The following is a 21,493-nucleotide window of genomic DNA, read 5'->3' as shown; positions in this document are numbered from 1 at the left end:
CTCCAGAAACAGCTCATTAAAATTAGCTGTGAATCACTGAGATAAATGTTGAATCAAACTGATAAGCTTCTTATATATATACAAAATTTACATGAGTATCAGACATCTCCCTTCATTAGGCTGGTTATGACTTATCCTGTAGCTATAACTGAGGCTCTGCTGTTGCAAAGTTTTACTGTACGTGCTTATGAAGTCAATAACAAATTTATCTGCAAATTCATTTGTCTGCAGTAACTAAAAATGCTCCTCTCTCGTTTCCTTGCTCCTGTCTTGCCCAAACCATAAAAACTCAACAATTTCTGAGAACCACTGGAATGCCTATGCAGTAAACATAAAGGAACACCAGGTCTGTCTACAGATTTACTATGTGACTTCAGCTAAGGCATATTGCTCTGCACTTATCTTCTGTAATAAATAGGAAAATGAAAACTCTGAGCTCTCACCCCACCACAGAGCTGTGCACTCTCAGAGCTGTACAAACATCTACATGATTACTCCTCAGAGCTTGCCACAAATGTGCAGCATGCCCAGCCATCCAGAACTTTAAGTCATTATTTTTAAAATGAAACAAATAGTTTGCCCTCAGCTTCACTTTTCAACCAGTGTGTAAAAAAAAAAAAAAAAAAAAAAAAAAGTTGTTTCATAATTGCTGTTACAGAAGAGACTTGCAGTATATGTTCCACCACCAGCACAATTAGACCTTATTCACCTCAGGTGCAAGAACAGGCATGCTGACTTTGACTATACACCTCATAATTCCTGACTCAATTAGCACACAGCAGATAATCATTCCTTTTGTAATGTATTAATGCCTGCCTACCCTTCTGCATCATTGATTTCTTCCCTTTATTCCCACTGGGTTTTAAGTGGTCTTAATCTAGCAGCTACAACCATGGCTTCTTGTTTTAAAAAGCTCAAGAGAGATAAAATGAATTAGAACAATTAAAGCCTTTTTCTTTTTTCATACTATCCAAACCTTGGATCCTAATCCAAACTGCCTGTAATTTAAAAAAGCAGAATATACACCACAGGTATCTTGGCTGGCTGCATCAAGGGTGAAACTTAATGGTGTCTTTCTCAGAGCCAATATGAAGACATTGCTAACCATTTCCTTTATTTTAACAAGTCCCCAGCACACACAGCATACCTAACACCCAGCTTCCCTTATGATGCCCTCTTGTTTTCCAAGAAAAACAATCTAAAGCCTTCTGGTGATTGTGGGGATTCCAAAAAAATGAAAACTGACTCCCCTTTTTCCCCTCTTACCAGCTGATTACTCTGTCTGTTCAAAGCCATCTGACCAAAATCAATACACACTGACAGCAGTGAATGGCCATCAGTCTTTTTTGATCAAATTACTGCTCAAACTCCCTAAATTTTACCAACAAAAATATTGTCAATAAACTGTCCCTTTCCCAGATGGGGAGGAGAAAGGGCCATGACCATCTGTCTCTGAGCTACAAATGAGCTGTGCTCTGTCTGCTCAACCAGCTCTGTCTTACCTACAGCACACCTGGCCCACAAACCTCATTTATCACCAGAAAATCCCCTGCCAGTTCTCCACAAAACTTTTCTAGAGCTGAAAGCTCTGTGTGTTTTGCAGTGCCATATGCTTCACAGCAAGGGAGTCTCTGTGGCCACCCACCTTATATTCAAATGCACAAATGAGCTAAGGAGGTTTGCATAAACAACTTGGTAAAAAGTGCTGAGATGCTGCTGTATTTCTGCATGACAAGTTCATTACCATTTGGCATAGGCTCATGTTGATGTACAGTGAAAAAGAAAAGGGGAAGAGAGACTCTTCACAGTTACATTAATTTCATTTTATTTAATAAAAAACAGTATCAGATTAAAAATACAAACACTTCGGGTGATTATCCAGCGTTTTTCCCTGTGTGCCTTGTAGAGCTCAAACCAACCAAGGATTGGGAGAAAAAAACAAAAAAAACCCAAAATATAACACCAAACAATTTTGGCCGGAGCTGTAAAATAATGTTGCACCAATTAAATTACACCAAATATATTATTATAACTTTGAAATGGCTTTCAGACCAATAAATAAAAAAAAAGACAAATTCAAATAAAAAAGTTGACTTTGTATTACAAAAAAAATTAAATAAGAATCACAACACTAATAGTAACAATGTGCAGTCAAGTTTGTTTTTTTTTCTCTTCTAGGAATGATAACATGCCAGTAAACATGTAACATGCCAGTAACATGCCAGTAATTCCCTACGTAACATTTCCAGTTTGGCAGCAAGCAGTCACTCACTCATTCACATTTGTACACAAGGAAGCAGGCCTGGGCAAAAGCCTCGGAGATAGGAGCCTTCAGGGTGCTCCTCATTTCCCTGCCACGGCCAGCTGAGCTCCCTTCCCTTCCTCCTGAAACCTCTGTAACTCCACTCAAGGTTTAGTGCCACATGTGCAGGGAAGGTGCGATGCACTGGATAGCACTGCACGGGTCAGCACTGACTCACACCAGCTGAGGATAAAGCTCTTACACCCCAGGGCATGAGTTTAAAGCCCTGGCTGCAAGGCACATCCACCCTTGTTTCAGAAAGGCCATGAATACTACGTTGAGTTGTTTTAAAATGCACCACAGCAAACCTGTTAATTCAACACACTGCAAAATGGGGTGCTGGTTTGGGATGGGGTAAAAGAGCACATGCAGGGCTTGTGAGAGAAGATGAGACATCTGAATATCATACAGAGAGGTACACATCTGTAGAGAAGTGACCTGCAGTTGCCCTTCCTGAGCAAATGACAGTGGGCCAGATTTCACTTGACCACCTGAAAGTACATCTCTCAGACATTTCACGGTATTGATGCAGTTTCTTTCAGAGTCAAATTTGGTCCAGTGTAAGTGAATAAGTAAAAGGTAAAAGTTCTCCATAGAGGCAGATTAACTGATTTAGGAAACTCAAGCTGGTTCATCTTTATGCTAGGTAGCTCACTTGATTTTTAGGAGGAACCAGCAGACTCAAGTACCATGACAATAAGAGGAATCTACAAGTGAAATAGCTCCCTGTCCCAGATGCCAACGATATATGGATTTATCCTCAGATCCCAAGGAATCCCCAGAGGAATTCTATTCAGTTTCTGCACCATCTCTACAATTTGGGACACAGTGGGTCAAACTCTGCTTTCAGTTCCAGTTACAGGGCAGGAGTGAGACCAGAACTTGACCCATGTCCCTCTGTTCTGGGTATGAGTGTGGCTACAAGTTTTGCAGCTGTGGATCATTTGACATCATCGGCTGAAACCTGTGATTTAATCACACCAGTGCACCTCTAAGAAAGCCAGGGGCTATGTGCTCATGGAAATGAGACTGAAATGCACCTGAAGATTCCAGTTTGCCCAGGCCTGTCAAACACACAGTGCCTTTCTCACATAGGCTTACATTCAGGTAATCCAGTAGACCCATGTGGTACCTTTATGGGAGTTGAAGCCTTCGGTCTGGATAGCTGTATATGTCTGAGAACACAAACACATATCCTTTTTTTTTTCTAACTGGTATCATTGTACACTCAGTACCAGCTACACTAGATAGAGGCAGGCCCACAACTTTATGCTAACTCTGTTATTAAATCTACCATTATCATTTCATCATTCAATTCTTTCTGCTCTGTTAACACCAACCTAGAAACATTTTCATTTGCAGAAAAGCATTGTCCCATTAACTTTCTGACCTCTATCCATTTCCTACATTCTACAACCTTTTCCATACTTAACATTCTGGTTGCAAACTACTGTCACCCCCAAAAACTATAAGCTAGCAACAAGGTGGCACCATTTGCTGACAGTGACTGAACTCTAGATTGGAGGGTCAGTTAACCCTTGAGACCCTTTGTCAGAACCATCTTTGTCTCGTCATTCATCTGGCTGGCCATTTTGAAAGAGTCACAGATTGAACATATGGGTTGAAATGTCTTAAAAGGTCATTTTGTTGCTGATAACACCCACTCCTTCCAGTTGCCATTATAATTTCTGTGGCTCTGTTTTTGCTGGTAGGTGGAAACAATTTTAGAACTTTCTACTCACTGAAGAGCAATGGGTCTGGACACTGTGGGAGGTCTAGATATGAATGCCTGCTCCTTTGCTTGTCCACAAACACCTCATGAGGTTTTTCTGAGGCAAGTCTCTCAAATTATCTCAGAACATGTTCAGAGCCTCTCAGGTCACTCTGATGGAAGGGACTATGGTGACCACCTCACCTGGTATCCTGCATAATGCAAACCAAAGATTCTCACTGAGCAATCACTGTACCTAGACAAATAACTTCAGAGGGAAATAAAGCCTCATGTTCTAAAAGACATCCAAATCTGACTTGAAGAGTTCAGCTCATCTCTTCAAAAAGCTTATCTAATATTAATTACAAATCTCTCAAAACGTGTGTCCCTCACTTCCAGTTTTAATTCTGTCTAGCTTTGACTTTGAGCCATCAAGTCTTGATGCTTTTGTCTGCTACTTCCTGATGTGTATTCACCACAGATACAAAGACCAAAGGTTTTCCTCTGGTCAGGTAGGAAATATTTTGAGGACACAAAATTGGAGAAGTGTGAGATGGCTTTGGGGTAACTTTGCTCGGAGTTCAGCTAAGTAGGTACAGTCAACTCCTCTGAATCAAAACCTACCATTGTCAGCAAATCAGTGACCTGGCTTACTCCATCATAAAGGTACACAGAATAACTCCCTTCCCTCCCTTTTCCCATCTTTCCTTTGCTAGTTGAGCTTGTTGCAGATCTCTAGGGCTTTCTTGTAGACCTGAGTCACATCATCCATGTCTGTGAGAAGAGAAAAACTGCTGTCCCCCAGACGGTTGCGGTAACGCTTTAGATACTGTGGCCGTGGGCGGTTCTGAAGTCCTTCAAAGTCTTGGATCTGGAGAAAATTTTCAGCAGACACACAGCTCCGTATTCTCTGCCTGTTTGGCCTGTTTTCTTGCAAATCCAGCAAATCAAATGAGTCACTGGACAAAATACTGTCATCACTAATTACGCTGGAAGGGCGACTGTAACTTCGAGGTAATGCGTCCCCAGGCAAGACCATTTCTTCCATGGCCTCCAGCGTTGGTGTGTCAGGGCTAATCAAAGCAGGTTCAGTGCTGTTGGTGGAATACTTGCCGTTGTGTTTCAAGATGCCCTTACGCCTGCAGGAATGGCTGTAAGACCCATTTCTGGATGGCTCTGTGACCCCTGGCGAAGTGTCACTGTTTACTGTTTCATCATTATTGTCCAAGAGTTCAGAAGATTCACTTCTTTCTGGAGAGGAATAGTAGCCAGACTCCCTCTGCTGAGTCTTCTTTAAGATTCCTTTTTTTGGCATTAGTGAAGACTGCTTAGTGCCATATTTGCCAGCTACCTCTCCCTCTACAACACTTTTAATGGCCACACCAGTCCTACACAACTCTTGCTCCATCTTAAAAGCAGATGGTAACACTGGGCTGACAACTCCTTCAATGAAACCTGCACTGTGAGAGCGATGTTCACTGTTACTCCTTTTCTTCAGGATGCCTTTGGGTCTCTTGGAGGTTGGTTTGGTTGTATTTTCAGCTCCCCCTTCCTGGATGGACTGTGCAATGTCATTTTCCTTTTTTGATTTTTTCAGAGACCTTTGTCTCTCTAGTGTGACTTCAGGACCTTTGGGCTTAGAAAGGCACTTGATTTTGGTATCAGTCTCTGGTTGGAGGCCAGTAGAACGGTGATGCCAATCAATGAACCTTGCCAGAAGTGGGGACTCGGAGTCCCGCATGGCATCACAGTCACAAACACTGCTCTTGTAGCCCCAGTTAACCCACCAGTGGTTGGCAATGTCTTCAATGGTTGCTCGGCGTTCAGGGTTCACCATCAGCATCCACCTGATAAGACCACGAGCATCTATAGGTGAAGAATGGCATGTAACATTCTTAGAACATGGGCATTCTTAGGTTTGTCAGTTTAAATTGAAAGCATGAAGACAATCAAATGAGCAAAAATAATGCTCCATACTACAGAGAAAGTGAAAAGGAACAAAGCTTTGACCATCAGCCAATGATGGAAAATACCTCTGAGCACTATCTTTTATCAGAAGAATATGATTCACTCTGAAAAATGTACTCTGGGCTCTCCAATAAATTAATGTTTGTACTGTATTAGAAAGTGAATAGTTCCATATTACTGAAGGAAGTCACCAATCTATTGACTCTAATAATAAAACTTAGAGGGAAATAAAACAAAATTGGGATATTTTAAATTATCTACACCTTATTGTTTCTGTATTTACTTTTTTCCATAAACAATGTTTTCTTCTTTGTATTGTAAAGGTTTATTTCCATATAAAGAGCGAGAAGACAGAAAATTGAAAGGAATGGCAAACAACCAATACAAGATAAATATTCATTTAAATATAATATTTGTATAGATATTTAAGGCTAGAAGGAGTCATTATAATCAATGAGTCAGACTTAGCTGCTACTCTTCTGTGAGGTGACTGCTTAATGTGCTATTCTAGAAGCCAATGTGGTGAACACAGTGGCATTAATCTAGATTTTGGCCTGCCTTCTTTAATAAGAGACTGTGTTGCTCAGACCATTCACCTTCTCTCTGCTTGTGATAGCCCACAGTGTAGTGAGAGGAATGTTCTGTACCAGTATGTTGTACCAGTTTACAGCTTGTCTGAAGAATTCCACCTTCAATAGCTAACAGACATTCCAGCGCCACAGATCTACTTAAAAGAGCCCATTACAGCTCCCCAAGGCAGCAAAATCTATCTGCTACAAAACTTTAATTTCAAAAGGGCTTTTGGAAACTGTTGTATCCAGATGGGAATTTATAGCAGATTAATTCAGCACGAGAATGAGATGATTTTTTTTTTGTGTACATCATTCTAATAAAACTGTAACGTGTTGGAAGGGGCCAAACAAAATGCTCCATTCTGAACTGCTATCAGCTGAGTACATGGCTCTGCCTCCTTTTTCATACCTGAGGTCTGTGTTGGCTCACGATATTCTCCACTGCTGATCTGCCTGATAAGATTTTTGTGATCGAAGCCATCAAAGGGCATTGTTCCATAAACCAGAGTGTAAAGCAATACACCGAGGGCCCAGCTGTCAACCTGGAATACAGACACAACACATGTGAAGCCCAGGGAAGTTGATCCTTTCCCTTCTCCATGCTGTTAGCACCACAAGAGCAGCATCATGTCCAGCTGCACCTACTGCTGGGCAAAATGGTATCTAACATCTCACTAACCACCCACAGGCAATGTAAACAAAAGTGAAGCAGCTTAAGAACTTAAAATACAGAACAGACACAAGTGAACTCACATGTACAGTAACATTTGTATTAAGACTCCCTCTCAAGAACATTATCATCAAAGACATCTCCATACCACCACAGAAAAACTGACCCTTCTTACCTCTGGGCCTCTGTAAGGCCGTCCATTAACTATTTCAGGGGAAGCATACAGTGGGCTTCCACAAAATGTCTGCAGAAACTTGTCTTTATGATAAAGGTTGGAGAGTCCAAAATCAGCAATCTGTAAATAGAATTGCAAAAGGCATTTGTAATATTAATGATTTCTTAGACTAACAAAAAAAAAACCCCTTTATCAGGAAAGACTTAACTATATTTGTCTCTGCCATAGGGATAACTCGACATGGACTTTACTCTTCTCTCTAAAGATCCTTCAGAGAAGAAGGGCTTGCAGGTTTAAGTCCTCCTTGACTAGATACAAGGATGCTTTGGGTCCATTCACAAAGAGGCCACCAACTACACAACCATCAGCTGGTAATTTTATCTTGGATGAACTGCATATGCTTGCAAGGATAATCTCATACTGGGAAGCCTGATGTGCACTGACTGCTCTTCATCTTGTATAGTCATTAATACCAGAGAAAAGCAAGCAGAAAGTACCACCCTTCTTATTACACACATGCAAGCCAAAAGCCAGGACCTTTAAATTCAACAGGAGGAGGGAGGCAGGAGTGATGCAGGAAGCTAAGCATTACTGAAAAAAGTGATTTTTGAAATCATCTGCAATGTAGCTATGCCTGAATGAGGGGCAAAGTGAGGCAGTCACTCACTCCTCCAGATTCAGGGACATGGGTCTGAGGAATCTGAGCTGTTAAGCCCACAAGATGTCTATCACGAGATAAAAAACACAAGTCTGGTTCCTAACTGGAAACAATGGGCCCAAATCCGGCTTGCCCAACACAAACAAAACTTCCCTTGGGACTGTTGGGAATTTTGCCCATGTAGGAATTGCAGGATCAGGTCCAAATATTTTGTTTACTTCAATTCTCTGTTCTTGTTCTTACAAAACAAAGGCTGAGGACAGTAACACTAAATACTCCCACAACTTCTGCATTTTCTTTGTTTCTCTAGCACAAGGCAACACATCTCATTTTCATCTTGTTTAAAACTCAAATGTTTCTGCTTCCCAGAGATACTTGTATTACTGCCTGCAATCAACATAATGCCTACATAAAAGACATAAAGCACAGGCATATAAAAGGTATTGTAGCTGTAAAAGACAGGAGTTTTCTCTGGCTTTTCTTCACCTTATTCATGTATTTTCTACCAGAAAGAAATTAAATCCCAGGAATTTTCACAGAGAAAATTCAAGAAAACACAAAGTGAGTGGGGGAAAAAAGGACTTGCCAGCACCATCATTCACTCTTGGCTTTCTAAAACGTGTATCATCAATGCCTCTAATACCTGTTTAATTACAATGTTCAGTGAACTCTTGGAAGAGGTGAAGTCTTTTATTATCTCAACTGGTACAGCTACACTGAAAAATGACACAGTTGAGACCAAAACAGAACATGTATCTGCTTTTTAAACAGATATAAATAGATATATAGTTGTTAGATACTTTCATGTTAGAAATACAAACATTTTTAATATTTCCTTTTTACACAATTTTTAAAGTCACAAGTCTATCTCATATCTATGAGATTTAATGATTCACTCTTCCCTGTTTTGATGGTCTGCTTGTGCAGGTGTTTCACTGACAATCTGTATTCATCCTGCTCAAAGAGCAGCTGATTTCTGTTCATTAGTTTTAATTCATCTCAACATGTTCATTCATAGATTGAATTCACTCAGTCCCTCAGACAGCGTATTATCAACCCACAGCAGAAAATTCAACCCTTAAATAAATGCGGTTTGTAAAATCTTCATTGTATGGTTGGAATGTCATTGAAAACAGCTGGTGTAGAATTGCAGTCTGCAAACATATTCTCATGGCTCAGATTGCACTTAATTGCCTTAAATTCCACTTTCTTATCAAGTCACCCTGCCTGGCTTGCAGGAAGTTGGTTTTAAGCCTTATGAAGTGTGCCCTGTCAATCAGGGGAAGAATGGGATCATTTCAGTGTTAAAAATTTGTGCTGGTCGTTGATTTTTAATTTAGGTCAGGAGGCAGCTAAGACAAGGACAAACACTGCACAGTGTGATTCCTTATGAAAATACATTCCTTTAACACCATGGAATGTATAAAATGCATGTGGATGTGCATATATATATATATATATATATGTATATATACACATATATACAGGGATACATACCATTGTTCACTCTAAGAAACTCTCAGAAGACTTGGGCATTCATGTTTTCATTTTGACCATTCAGGAAAAGAGTATTTATGTTACAATCCACTCCCATGCTCACAGACTGATGTTTATCAGCTTGTCCCATTAAAATTGTCATGCCCCCCAAAACAAGATTAATAGAAGCCAACATTACTTCATGTTCTTGGCACTTAAATGGAACTAAGTCAAAAAAGTTAAAAAAACTTCCTAAATTGGGAGGAGCAGAAAAGTGGACTTCCATTCCTCTTGCTTCAGGAGTATATGTTTCATATTTATTATTAGCTATGATAAACCAGATGTAAGTTATTGTTGAAGTGTGGAATATAAATTCCACAAAGTTCACAGTAATGGAAATTGTCAGCTTTATCCCGCTTAAGAGTCTGTCTCTCTGTAGTGCAGATAGAGAAATAATTAGGTTTCCTAAAGCAAATGAAATATATGTGCAGTTGGTGAGACTTCCAGCAAAGCAAATCCCAATTCTATACACTTAGTCTGTATATACAAAACCCTTGTGGGTTTTTAGTGGTTAGTCTGATTGGTGTCCCCTTACCAGCCCAAGAGAATGTGCAGTTAGCAGGATTATGTTACTCTTGTACTTGCATTGTTCTACTTTTCTATCACTTTAAGCTCGATCACACCTTTATGTCAACCTCTGCTAGACATCTCTTTCAGCTGCAATTCCCAGCCCAGGAACCGTTTTCATCCCTACTGTGAACAAGGATGTTCAGTCTCACAAGTGTTTAGAGCTCATATGATTCATTTATGTCTGCTGCATTTAGTGGTTTTCAGTAAAAGTCTGCAGGAAATAGTACTGCATACAAATCCTTGAAAAACCTAGTAGTACACCACAGATTGGATCACCTTTTTCCTCTCATTGCACTCCACCTCTGGCCTGTGGATATGCAGAACTCATCTAAATGTGTACTTTTTGTTGCTTCCAGACACTGGTGTTTCCTTGTTGCCTTATTCTAACATGACTCTGCTTCCAGAGATTTTAACTCAGCATTACAACTCTTAAAAACAAAAAAAGACCCCTTCTTATGTCTCCATACACTGCTTTATGATCTTCATTTAATTATCTAAAGCTTAAGAATGGTTTCCAAGTTAGTGTAGTACCAAGTAAAATGGCCTGGGGCCCTTTTAGGTTGGATAATAATTTCTAATGGATTACTTCTCCTCTTTATTTACTGTTTTAAAAGTATTGTTTAAGCTGCTATACAGAGATCCATTTTTACAACATCCTATTTTTTCTTCAATTATTATGAAATGTTTTTGTAAATCATAATGCATAGATCACTGGCTTCATCAGAAACACCAATTTTGTGGTTTTAATCCACTGAATGAAATATAAATACTAGGAAAGTACAAATAAGACTATCAATCCATTTCTAGAAAATGCCTTCCCCTGACTATTTGAAGCCTTCAGTCAATACCAAAGCCCTGCATTTTTTTTCTGCCTGAACAAACCACATGTAAATATTCTCAGAATGAGGACCTGAGAAATTTACTCCTAATAAATAATTTACAGTTCCATATGTGTTTCCTTGCCAACAGTTACTGTTTAATGAAACAAAGAAAAATTGGAAAGTAAAATTCTGTGCAAGTAACACAGAAACCACAGCAACATATTCAAAGCTTCAGTATCAGGGAAATAGTGGCTGTATGTTTAACATCAAGTATCCAAAGTTGACCTTAGTCACAAGATTTAAAAAAAAGAGAGCACAGAGAAAAAAAAGAAACATACCAGAAGTCACCTCTTGAAGCAATCCAAATTCAAACACTATTGACTGTAAGATATGTGCAATATCAATACCTTCCTGAGTTCAGTCTGTTTTTCAGCTTCATGAGACCCTTTGCACAAGTAGTGACTAGGGGACAGCCAAGAAGCCACTTGCCCATGCCAAGGCAGCCTTGCCTGCTCAGTGGCCTTAACATTGAAGAGATGTAGCTGAGAAAAGGTTGGAAATATGAAAAATACCTACAGCACTTTAAACACCATGCAAGACAGGAAAGGGAAACCCTCAAGAAAAAGACGTCCAATTGACTGGAAGGTACATGAGGAGGTAGAACTACCTGAATTTCTTCCACAGCAATGCCACTTGCTATGGCATCTGTGGTTCTGAAGCCCCTGGGTCAGCTCCAAGTGTGGACCAGACAAAGCCACTTGTACTTGCCCTATCCTTCCACTCTACCCACAGAAGAACAACTCCCATAAAGGAGAGAGGGGCAGGAGCGGAGCTGTCTGACAAAGCTCAGCTCCCCAGAGGCTTGAGGAAGTGATTGGTTTTGCATATGAGGACCACGCTGCAGAGATCCAGCCCTCCACAGCTAGCAAATTCCACAAATTCCTCTTTTCTCTCAAGAACTCTCTGATTAGCTGGGAAGATAGTTTGGCATGTAATGTGGAAAGAAAGGTCATCCTGCCTGCGGAAGCCTGATTCGTATACAATGTCCTAGAAAGGTTACTTTTTGTTTTCAGTACTGCTGAGAAAGGCTCTGGCCGCTGCAGACAGCAGCCCTGTAGAACAGGAGAGAGGAGTTCTGCTCCAGTGCTGGATGCTAACAGCAAAACATCCAAATATTGCATTGGATGGGCCTTCTGTAAAAGACTATTTTTGGAAACCACATATTTATGTGCTTTTAATGTACTAGCTGATCCAAGTTAGCTTCTGTCATCAGCGTTACACAGATGGCAGTGACCACATGTTACTTTCCATTTCCATTGCACATCAGCTCGAAATGAAGACAGTCTCTCCAGTGTGAAGCACAGAAGGCAGTGCCTACAGCCCTGGGGCTTTCAGGGGAGACAAAAGGAAGACCCAGGCTATGTAGGTACTGGGCTAAGCAAGTAGCGCTTTGATTACTTTTTTAATTAAACAAGGATGCTCAAGCATCAGCAGAAACTCTTTGGTGTTCCTCCCTCTGCTTGTTTGCCCAAGGATGAGCACATCCAGCCACCCTTACATACAGCTACCCAAGGAGGAACAAAGGTGAAAGTGAAACAGGTTCAGCCACCTGGAAATTACACTTACTTTATAGAGGAATATAGATAGGATATATGTAGGAATTTACTCTGGAAATTAAATCTCTGTATTATTTGACTTTGTACAACAGCTATAAACAATAAAAGAAAAAGACAGGAAAAAAGGTCATTCTCTTGCTTTCACTGGGGAGAAATGGTATGGAAATTACATCACTGACATCACTATCCAAAGTATACGTTTGTGTCTGAAGTTCCAAGGCCATTTCCTAATGAAGCACATGTGCTTTACTAGGTTTATTTTGAAACTCTATTTGCTTATTTTCCAGCCATGATCAAAAGAACATCCAGACTGTTCTGTAGGAGGCACTTGAAACCTGTAGATCAGAACAGTTTTTTTCCTAGCCCCAGAAGTAGCCAGCAATAATATAATTTGTACAATAAGCCCAATTGCATGAAATGCTCTGCTGTTTTCTATCAGTGGGAAGATACTGCATTGGGAATTGTGGCCTTTGCATGGCAGGACAAGGCCTTCTCCTCCAAAGTATGCAAAGCTTCATTTAGTGTGTATTACTGGGAATCAGTGATGTCTTCCCCCAACCTCCAAACCTCTGAGCCTCTTGCCAGATGCTGTTGCTTAGTAGCTGTTGCCATAACAATGGCTCTTCTAATACCTTGGGTAAAAATGTTATAAAACATGCAAATCCATTCTGAGAAACTAAGAAAAAGAATCCTACCTTAATATTAAAATTGTCATCAAGAAGAATGTTTTCCAATTTTAGGTCCCTGTGGACAACACCATTCTGAAACAAGGAAGAAAAAAAAAGGAGAAGAGCATGAGAAAACCTTGGGAAAATTAAAGGTGAGCTGGCAGGGTGGTCTTTGCATCTACATTTCAGGGCTGATTTCACTGTCATAACACTCATGGCCCAGTGACTAGTGGCAGGCGCTGTTATTAGTCACTTGGTGTGTGGTTAAGGGAAGAATGACTGGAATCTGTCCTCCCACAGACACTCTGAAACAGCAGGGGTGTGGGGGGTGGAGGGCTGGGGGATGTCTTTTCGGAATTTAATTTCATCCTGGATCCTGCCCCCACTGTGTGAAAGCAGGATGTTCTTCCCAGGCACCAGAAACCAGTATCTGTCAATGACGTTAGCCCCTACAAAAGCCCTCATTCCTCCAATGAGCAGCCACGTGGATTGGGGGAGTTATAATCCCATAGGATTGTAAATGTTAGGGATGGAAGCAAACAGACTGGGTCTAGGTCAGAGCCTTCTTTACAGAAACTTGGGGAAATTAAATGTATCAGGAATGGCACTGCAGTTTTTCAGCTCTATGCAGTGAGGACTTTGAGAAACCCCCTTTTTATCAGAATTCAAGTAGAGACAAATGTGTTTTAAGAATTCAAATTAAACTTGTGTGAGCTGCTCATTGCCTTTAACTTCATATAAGTTTTGGCTCTATGCAGTTTTTTCATGAACAGGGATAAAAGGTCCATGATGACAGCCAGTCAGCTACCTTGGATTTAATTGCTTGACTTGTCATTCCAAGTGGATACCATGATGGATAAGGTCATTAGCAAATGGTATCTTTCCTGCTACATCTGGTAAAGTTACTTTTACCTATCCAGAATGAGTATGTACTAAAACTCATGCATGAACCTCATAGCTTTCTCTTGGCTTTTTATTTCATATATTGTATCTCCTATTCTAAAGTTGTTTAATAGTATATTCAAATTGCAAACTAACATTTGTTTGAATGTATTAATATTAATGTTGTAGAGGTTATATGGGATGCCTTCTTTAGTTGATATTGTAATTTTTGAGGTTTTAAATGCCAGGAGAATTATTTTCAAGGCAAAAATGCAAAGTAGGCCTAAAGTAAGGGTGTGTCTGGTATCTGTCATAGCACAGGAAAACATCATTAGTCTTTAAAAAGGCACTAGTTCAGCATAGTGCTTTTAATGAAGATCTCCTGTTGTACTGATAAAATCATGTGCTCTGATACTTAATAATGAATGCTGTTGCCTCAGACATGCTTTGAAATACATGCCAGTAATCAGCCTTGAAACAGCATTTTTTACCATGAAATCCTTTGCTCACCTTGTGGCAGTAATGCACAGCAGAGACTATTTGTCGGAAGAAGTGTCTTGTCTCTCTTTCGCTTAATCGCCGCCTCTCACTAATGTAATCGTACAACTCTCCTTTACTTGCATACTCCATGATGATAACAATCTTATCTTTATTTTCAAACACTGCACAGAAGAAAAGAAAAAAACACCACAATTGATTCAATACATTTGAAAATTGACACTTGAAAGAGTAAAGACTCGGGATGTCTGATCACATCCTAGACCACCACTGCAGGCTAGAAAGATGTACTAACAAATCTCACTGCAAAAAGCCAAAACTACTTTTTACCAGAGGAAAATTACAACATCTCAGACCAAGAGAAGGAAGTTGAGTTTATCCTCTCTTTCAAATGGCTACATGAACCTCTTTGTCTCAAATAATATGGGGTCACAAGGTGGCAAAGTCAACTTATCCTAGTGAGGTGAGGTGGACAATTATGCCAGTAAAACAGCTCCTGCTCCAGCACAGAATTCCTCATACAAGTAGCCCACTTGAGCCAGAGGACAGAAGCGGACAGGAGCCCTCATATCATTTGGAAAGGGTTCATAGAAGGCATAATAAATTCTTGTCTTCAGTAACTGATACAGGATTGTAATTTGGCTTAAAATGACGGCTGGTTGGCTTTCACCTTCCACCAAAATCCAACAAGTGAACTGATAGATGTGTCCTTCCCCCATCCCAACTCTGTGTGACAGCATGGCGGGCATGGCCACCTGAGTTTGCTGTGGCTGCAGCACTTCCAGAGCTGTACAGCTCTTGTCAGTGCGGCTCTGTACCGTTTCATGCAACCAATTCTTCCTCCAGCTACTTTATCTCCTGCCCCTACCACATGTCCCACTGCATGTCACAGACTGCATGCTGTAATCCTCTGTCTGTTGTGCGGAGCTGGCAGCTTAGCACAACACCAGCGTAAGCAAAGCAAAGAAAATCATCTCATACACGTCACAGCCCAGCTCTTCTTCAGGGCTGAGAGTTTGCTGCATCACATGCTGTCAAGGACTTTGCTGTGAGTGGCAGATAACTAATATTTAATCTAGTAAAGCAGGCTGTTAATAGTCTGGAATTGCTGTAGTGTCCTGGCTGCTAAATAGTTCTTTTCTTTTGTGACCAAAAATCCATTGCAACCTACTGGAAACTTCCTGCACCTGCCATAAGTAACCACTGCTATATGAAAATGTGGTGATTTTCCTTTTCTTTTTAACTGGCAGCACTGGTCACACTGGCAGCAAGGCCAGTATACAAATTAATGAGGTTAAAGGGTTTATTACAAACAGATGCTAGTTTTGACCAGCCCTACTGTAATGATGCCTTCCTATATCTCTTTATTAAAGCTCAGCCAGTAGTCTTTGGTGATTAAAAAAAAAAAAACAACAGAATTAAGCTTCAGCTTTTGCAGTGAATTGTGAAGCTACCTCTCTTAACACACAGATATTTACTTCTCTTAGGCCTTGTCTCATGTCCTCTCACACCTTGTCACTCAAATCTACGAGCCAAAGCCTCTGCAGTTCACTCTAACACCCCTGAATCCCAGCCAAACAGCTCTGATAAAAGAGAGAGCAAACAGCCAGATAAAATTGGCTGCTTACTTGTCTGCTGGCCTCACTGTACCCCGAAGCAGAGGCCTCTGCCAGCGATTACATCCTATATGCATCCTCATTAGCAATAAACTTCGGAAACTGGGAAAGCCGTCTCTGGATGGATTATACATACAGTATCCTCTCCAAGAACGACAGACTGATACTGTCTGGGAAAAACTGAACATGCCCCATGTCATTCAGGGAGGTGCTGTGATGTGTTACCAATGAAACAGTAATGTGCACATTCACTTCTCTAAGCTCAGAAAGGCTTGTTAGGTACAGGTTTGTTTAAGAAGACAAAAAGAAATAGTTTTAGTAAGCTGAGACAAATCACTGAAAATGCTCTCATATAAGAGATATGATTTAAAACAAACACATAAACCACACAACAACAACAACAACAACAACAAAACTCCCCCCAAACCCCAGCTGAGTCCATGAGTTAGGGGTTACTGTATCACGCACATATAGATGAAGTTGCCACAAGACACAAACGATCTCAGTGTACTTCCATGGAAATGCATATCCCAAGCAGCTCCAACTGAGGACCACCCTCAGCTCAGAGGCACATTTGCCCTTGGCTCTTCTTGCCCTACTCCTCCAAAAGCTGATACCCCACCAGGTGTTCAGTGCTGCTGATGACAGTAACAGCAATAATAGCCCTGCCATGATAGAGCATTCTTCCAGACTGTTTTTATGAAAGTTTTGCCTTTATTACTCAGTCCTAAGAGCTTTCTCAAATCATCCTTGATGTTCTGAAGTTTTAAATCCTAAAATGTAATTCTTTTGGACTCAAATTTGCCATATTAATACAAGTCCTGATGCAGATGTATTTTCCAACATTTCTACAGAAATGAGGTGGAAAGCATTTGGTTTGGAGGAATGTGCATTCAAAAGCACTTTCCATTTCAAATTTTCTCTTACACCCTCTAGGAAACTGAGATAATACCATCATGCTGAATTCAGGAAAGCATAAATCCCCGTTCCAAATTTCAAATTTTTGTCACAAAGCCACACTAGAATCAATGAGAACAGAATTGTTCCAGAAACTTGTATTTGGCTTTCAGTTTACTGGCACATTTTTCTTCACAAGGGAGAATTTTGAGAGGGAAACTATCCTTGAACTTAGGTAACATTACAGAGGCCTCCTCACCATCACCATAGCTGAACAATTACAGAATTAAACAGCAAATTGTTTCTCTACCCAGGAACAGAGGTGAATAGGGAGGTATTTTTTTACAACTGCGTCATTTCACATCAGAGCATCTCCACTGTACCAGCTGAACCTCAGGAGTGGGCACACAGCTATTTCCCACAGAGAGGGAACTAAACAGCAGACAAAATATCTAAAATGAGAGCTGCAGCTGAAGGAAGAGGAGGTTGAAAGGCAGTGGGATTTATGTCTATACACACACTGCCTTAAAGAGGAATTTAGTGGTCAAGACTATCAGGCAAGTGACAAAGTGGTATTCTGGCAAGTCTCACACTATCAGCCAAATACACCATGAATTTTCACAGTAGTATTTAGGATGTCAGGCAGGTTTCACATAGGCACTTCTGAATTTCCCTTCTGAGCACAGCATGTAGTTTTATAAACACATGCTCAAGAAAGCCTTGTGGCCAATGGCTGGCGGAAGAGAAGAGGGCATTAATTAAAGGCTGGATTGACTTACTGCAAAGAATAATGAGGTAATAAATATACTGCCCTGTTAGCACCTGGGCTGTAACCTGCAGGCTGATGACGGATGGGTTGCCTCCATATAGCTTCTGGGACTGCTTGGTTTATTCTTTGTTTTTGCTGCAGATGATTTATTACCTGCCATCCTACTGCATATTCATTCTGAAACTCACCCCCACCTAGAAGTGTGCCTGAACCCTGGTTGCACCTTCTGCCAGCAGAGAAGCATGGCTTTGGCAGGATGCTGAACTCCAGGAACCTCCCAAATCTTGCTGCTTCTGGGACAGCCATGTCATATAAGTCTGCTCCTGAGCCCTGAGCAAGGTCAAGGGAAGGAGACCACATATGAGTAAAGTAGGGCTGCTTTAGCTTCTTTCAAACCATCAATACTCTGTAAATAGCTAGCCAAATTAGATAAGCAAAAAAAAGTCAGTACCAACACCCAGACATGGATAGCAGGGGAGATGGCCTGTCAATTAGGAATCAAGAATGGTGGGGGGGTTGCTTAGATAGAGGCATGAGCCTCACCTATTAGAGGGAACAGCAGCAGGAGAAATGCTTGCTACCGGCTATGCATAATCTATTTCTGAGCAACTGTGTTTATTTTCACCACTCTGCAAGCTGGGTTACTCTGAGAGTTGCAACAAGACCTTGATGTGCTTGGAGGGCCACTGCACTGCCTCAGCCATGGTGGTCAAGTGCTGCTGCAGAGCAGTGCTTGCAATTCACTACTACTCCTCAGCAGACAGAGCCTGCCAGCTGAAGGACTGACTGTGGACATGACCACACTTTATGTGGCCACAGGGGAGGAAGCAGGGAGAGCAGTTTAAGAGCACATCAGGAACCAGGAGCAGGAACAGCACGAACCTCAAGGTGTGAGGAACAACATGATTGTATCTCCAGGAGACAAGCAAAGGACTAGGACACTGACCACAGCAACATGGAGAAACAGCATTTTCCAGGGGGCTACAAGGTTGTGGGGCTTGGTCTAGTCACCCCAAAAGCCTTGGGAATCCAATCAGCAAAGGGTACTTAAGATACAGCGGTCAAAGATTTCTTACTTTTCTTTAAACCCCACCCTTAAGTCTAATGTGTTTGTTTCTTTTTTAAAAGTGACACAGAAAAACTCTATACCTCCAAGTTCATAATTGAAACCAAATTGGCTGACTTCAAAGTTCCTTGGAGAACATAAACGTGAAATTGGGAAAGAATTTCACTTTTCACTATCAAAGACATATCTGAGACAAAGTACATTTTGTTACGTGAACAACCTGTCCCTCTTTTGCAGGTTGTTCTACTATAGTAATAGCTCTTGCATATAATCTCTCCACTTATTTATAGTTAGAGGCCGTGAAATTATGACCTCAGCTTCTATCTACAGCCTCCCATTTTCCAAATAGCGCTGGTTGACCTCTTGCTCATCAGCACTTTTCTTTTCAACCCTACTGCCAAATTTGTCCCTCTATCTACACCAAAGTCACCTCCTCTGAAATTCATGGGACAAGTCTGACACCAAATGAACACACACTACATTTCTTCTCTGCTAAGATGTGCTTCACTGTAAAATTGTTGAAAGCCCAGATGGGCAAGTTTTTCAAACATCAGTCAGAAGCATTTAATGGTACATTGTACACCTCTCTATTAGGACAGTTCACTTTGGACTGACTTACTACCAAAATAAAAAAAAAGAAAAAAAAAAGCAGGAGGCTTTTGCCCTTCCTGTAAGCTCATAGAATCTGAAGTCAGAGTGAGTGCTGAGAGGGGTAGATTATTTCCCCCCTCCCAAAAGGACTATCTCCTTGTGGGCTGATTCCATTTGGTTTACATGTAACCCTGGGGTAAGGATTTTAGTTTGTTAGTTTAAGAGGGGTGGCCAATCTCTTTGCACTGGAACTATTTGAATTCTCCTCATGCCTTTGCTCTCTATCAGAGCAATCTCCTAAATTAGTTCCAGTATGTTGACATTCCTTCCATCTGGTGTCTTTCCATTCAGTGGTATTTTTATTACTCTCCTAACAGCCGCAGACAGAAGTACCTTTCCACTGCTACAAAATGCTCTTTTATTAAAGGTCAGCCAAATCAAAAGAACAAGTGAGTTTGTTTTTCATTTTGGAGATGCAGACTAGAATAACCTTTTCATTCAGAAAATTCATGTATGACCCAATTACCTCACTTGTGTAATAAGCCTTGAATTATTCTTCAAAAAGTCATGCGAGTACTGAAAACTGTCTTTTACCTTAGAAATTCAGCCTGATTCAGCTTTTGTGTTTTTGACTCTTTTACAGCCCCTTGGCATAATTTTTATTTAGGTGGTTTGTTTTTTTTTTTTGTAGTAGTATTTTATTACTGTTTTTAACAGAGCATATAGCAGACATGAAAATATCCCAGGTCCAACAGAAAACCATGTATATGCATACACATAAATTTATGCATATGCTTAATTATAATTGAAGATATCAAGATATAAAGTATGTGTTCTAATGCTAAACTTGTGTTAAATTATTTTCCTGAATTATAGCCTTATTCAGCCAAATTGCATCTCCTTTTAAATTAAAGGAACATAGATCCTTTATTATGGCATGCTGTCTGATTTAAAAAGATCATGCAATAATCTTTTTAAATCAGACAGCATGCCATAATTTATTCTCCAGTGAGGAGATTAAATCAGAATGGGAACTATTATCCTTCGTGAGGTTGTTTCTCACAGAGCAAGACTGAAGATATGCAGATTATGATGGCTTGCTCTTTAGAAGGAAGGAAAAATGACAGTTGCTAATTTGGCCACAATAACACTTTACATTAATTGTCTTTGTTTCGGCAAAGAATACAAGCACTAACTCCCCTTTATTTAAACATGATTTAAACTGTTGAGGAACTCAGATAAGCAAATATTTACATTACTACAGTAGGACTGTGTAAATGGGAAGATGGAAATAAATTTAATCACTGCTGGCAATCAGTTTGACATTTAAACTGGACCTGCCTGTGATCTCACACATTTGAGTTTATGTCATGTCCAATGAAGTGCTGTTTAGGTAATCACCCTGAATGGCAGGAAATTCATAAAGCTGGGGTAGGGTAACTAAAGAGTTAAGTTTCTTTGTTCTTGTTTCATTAGTATCTCCAGACACTTGAAATATTACTTGATGTTCTTGGATGTTATCAACTGAAAACAATGAGAATAAAGTACTCGAAGGTCAAAAGCCTACATAATTAGAGGAAATCAATTAGAAATGTGGTTAAACAGTATCATTACTGAAGTACTTTCTCTTGGCCAAAAAAAAAAAAAAAGAATCATTTCAGCTTTCCAACTTCCAACATTCTTGATTAAAGCCCAGTCATCCACGTGATGTTTAAAGGGACTAGTGGCTTTTTCAGGTGTTTTGCATACAGAAAGGGTGGGGTCATTAGGCACCAAAGTTTTTTTGATTATGTGTGAAAACCAGGAGATAGCAAAGGCTTGGACAGAGGCTGGGATTCCTCTGAACTGTCACAGCCTGAGAGAAGTGACTGTTTTGCCACCCTGGGCCCTGGCTGCTGCCCCACCCT

The 21,493-nt window shown here is 40.4% G+C and overlaps 1 protein-coding gene across 1 annotated transcript in view; it reads right to left on the bottom strand.

Annotated features, from left to right (window-relative positions):
• Positions 1-1,801: 1,801 nt before the first annotated feature.
• NUAK1 (NUAK family kinase 1) overlaps positions 1,802-21,493 on the bottom strand; it is a 46,788-nt gene continuing 27,096 nt past the window's right edge. Inside the window, exons 3-7 of the mRNA XM_002196646.7 lie at positions 14,660-14,811; positions 13,295-13,360; positions 7,399-7,518; positions 6,963-7,095; positions 1,802-5,879 (exon numbers count right to left, since the gene is read on the bottom strand). Of these exons, the coding sequence (XP_002196682.2) occupies positions 4,726-5,879; positions 6,963-7,095; positions 7,399-7,518; positions 13,295-13,360; positions 14,660-14,811 (1,625 nt within the window). The 3' untranslated portion in view covers positions 1,802-4,725. The remainder of the gene's footprint in view (positions 5,880-6,962; positions 7,096-7,398; positions 7,519-13,294; positions 13,361-14,659; positions 14,812-21,493) is intronic.

The sequence above is a fragment of the Taeniopygia guttata genome, chromosome 1A (assembly GCF_048771995.1).
Source record: "Taeniopygia guttata chromosome 1A, bTaeGut7.mat, whole genome shotgun sequence".
Classification (NCBI taxonomy): Eukaryota; Metazoa; Chordata; class Aves; order Passeriformes; family Estrildidae; genus Taeniopygia; species Taeniopygia guttata.
Note: the sequence above shows the minus strand (reverse complement) of the source record. Positions and strands in the feature narration are given on the sequence as shown.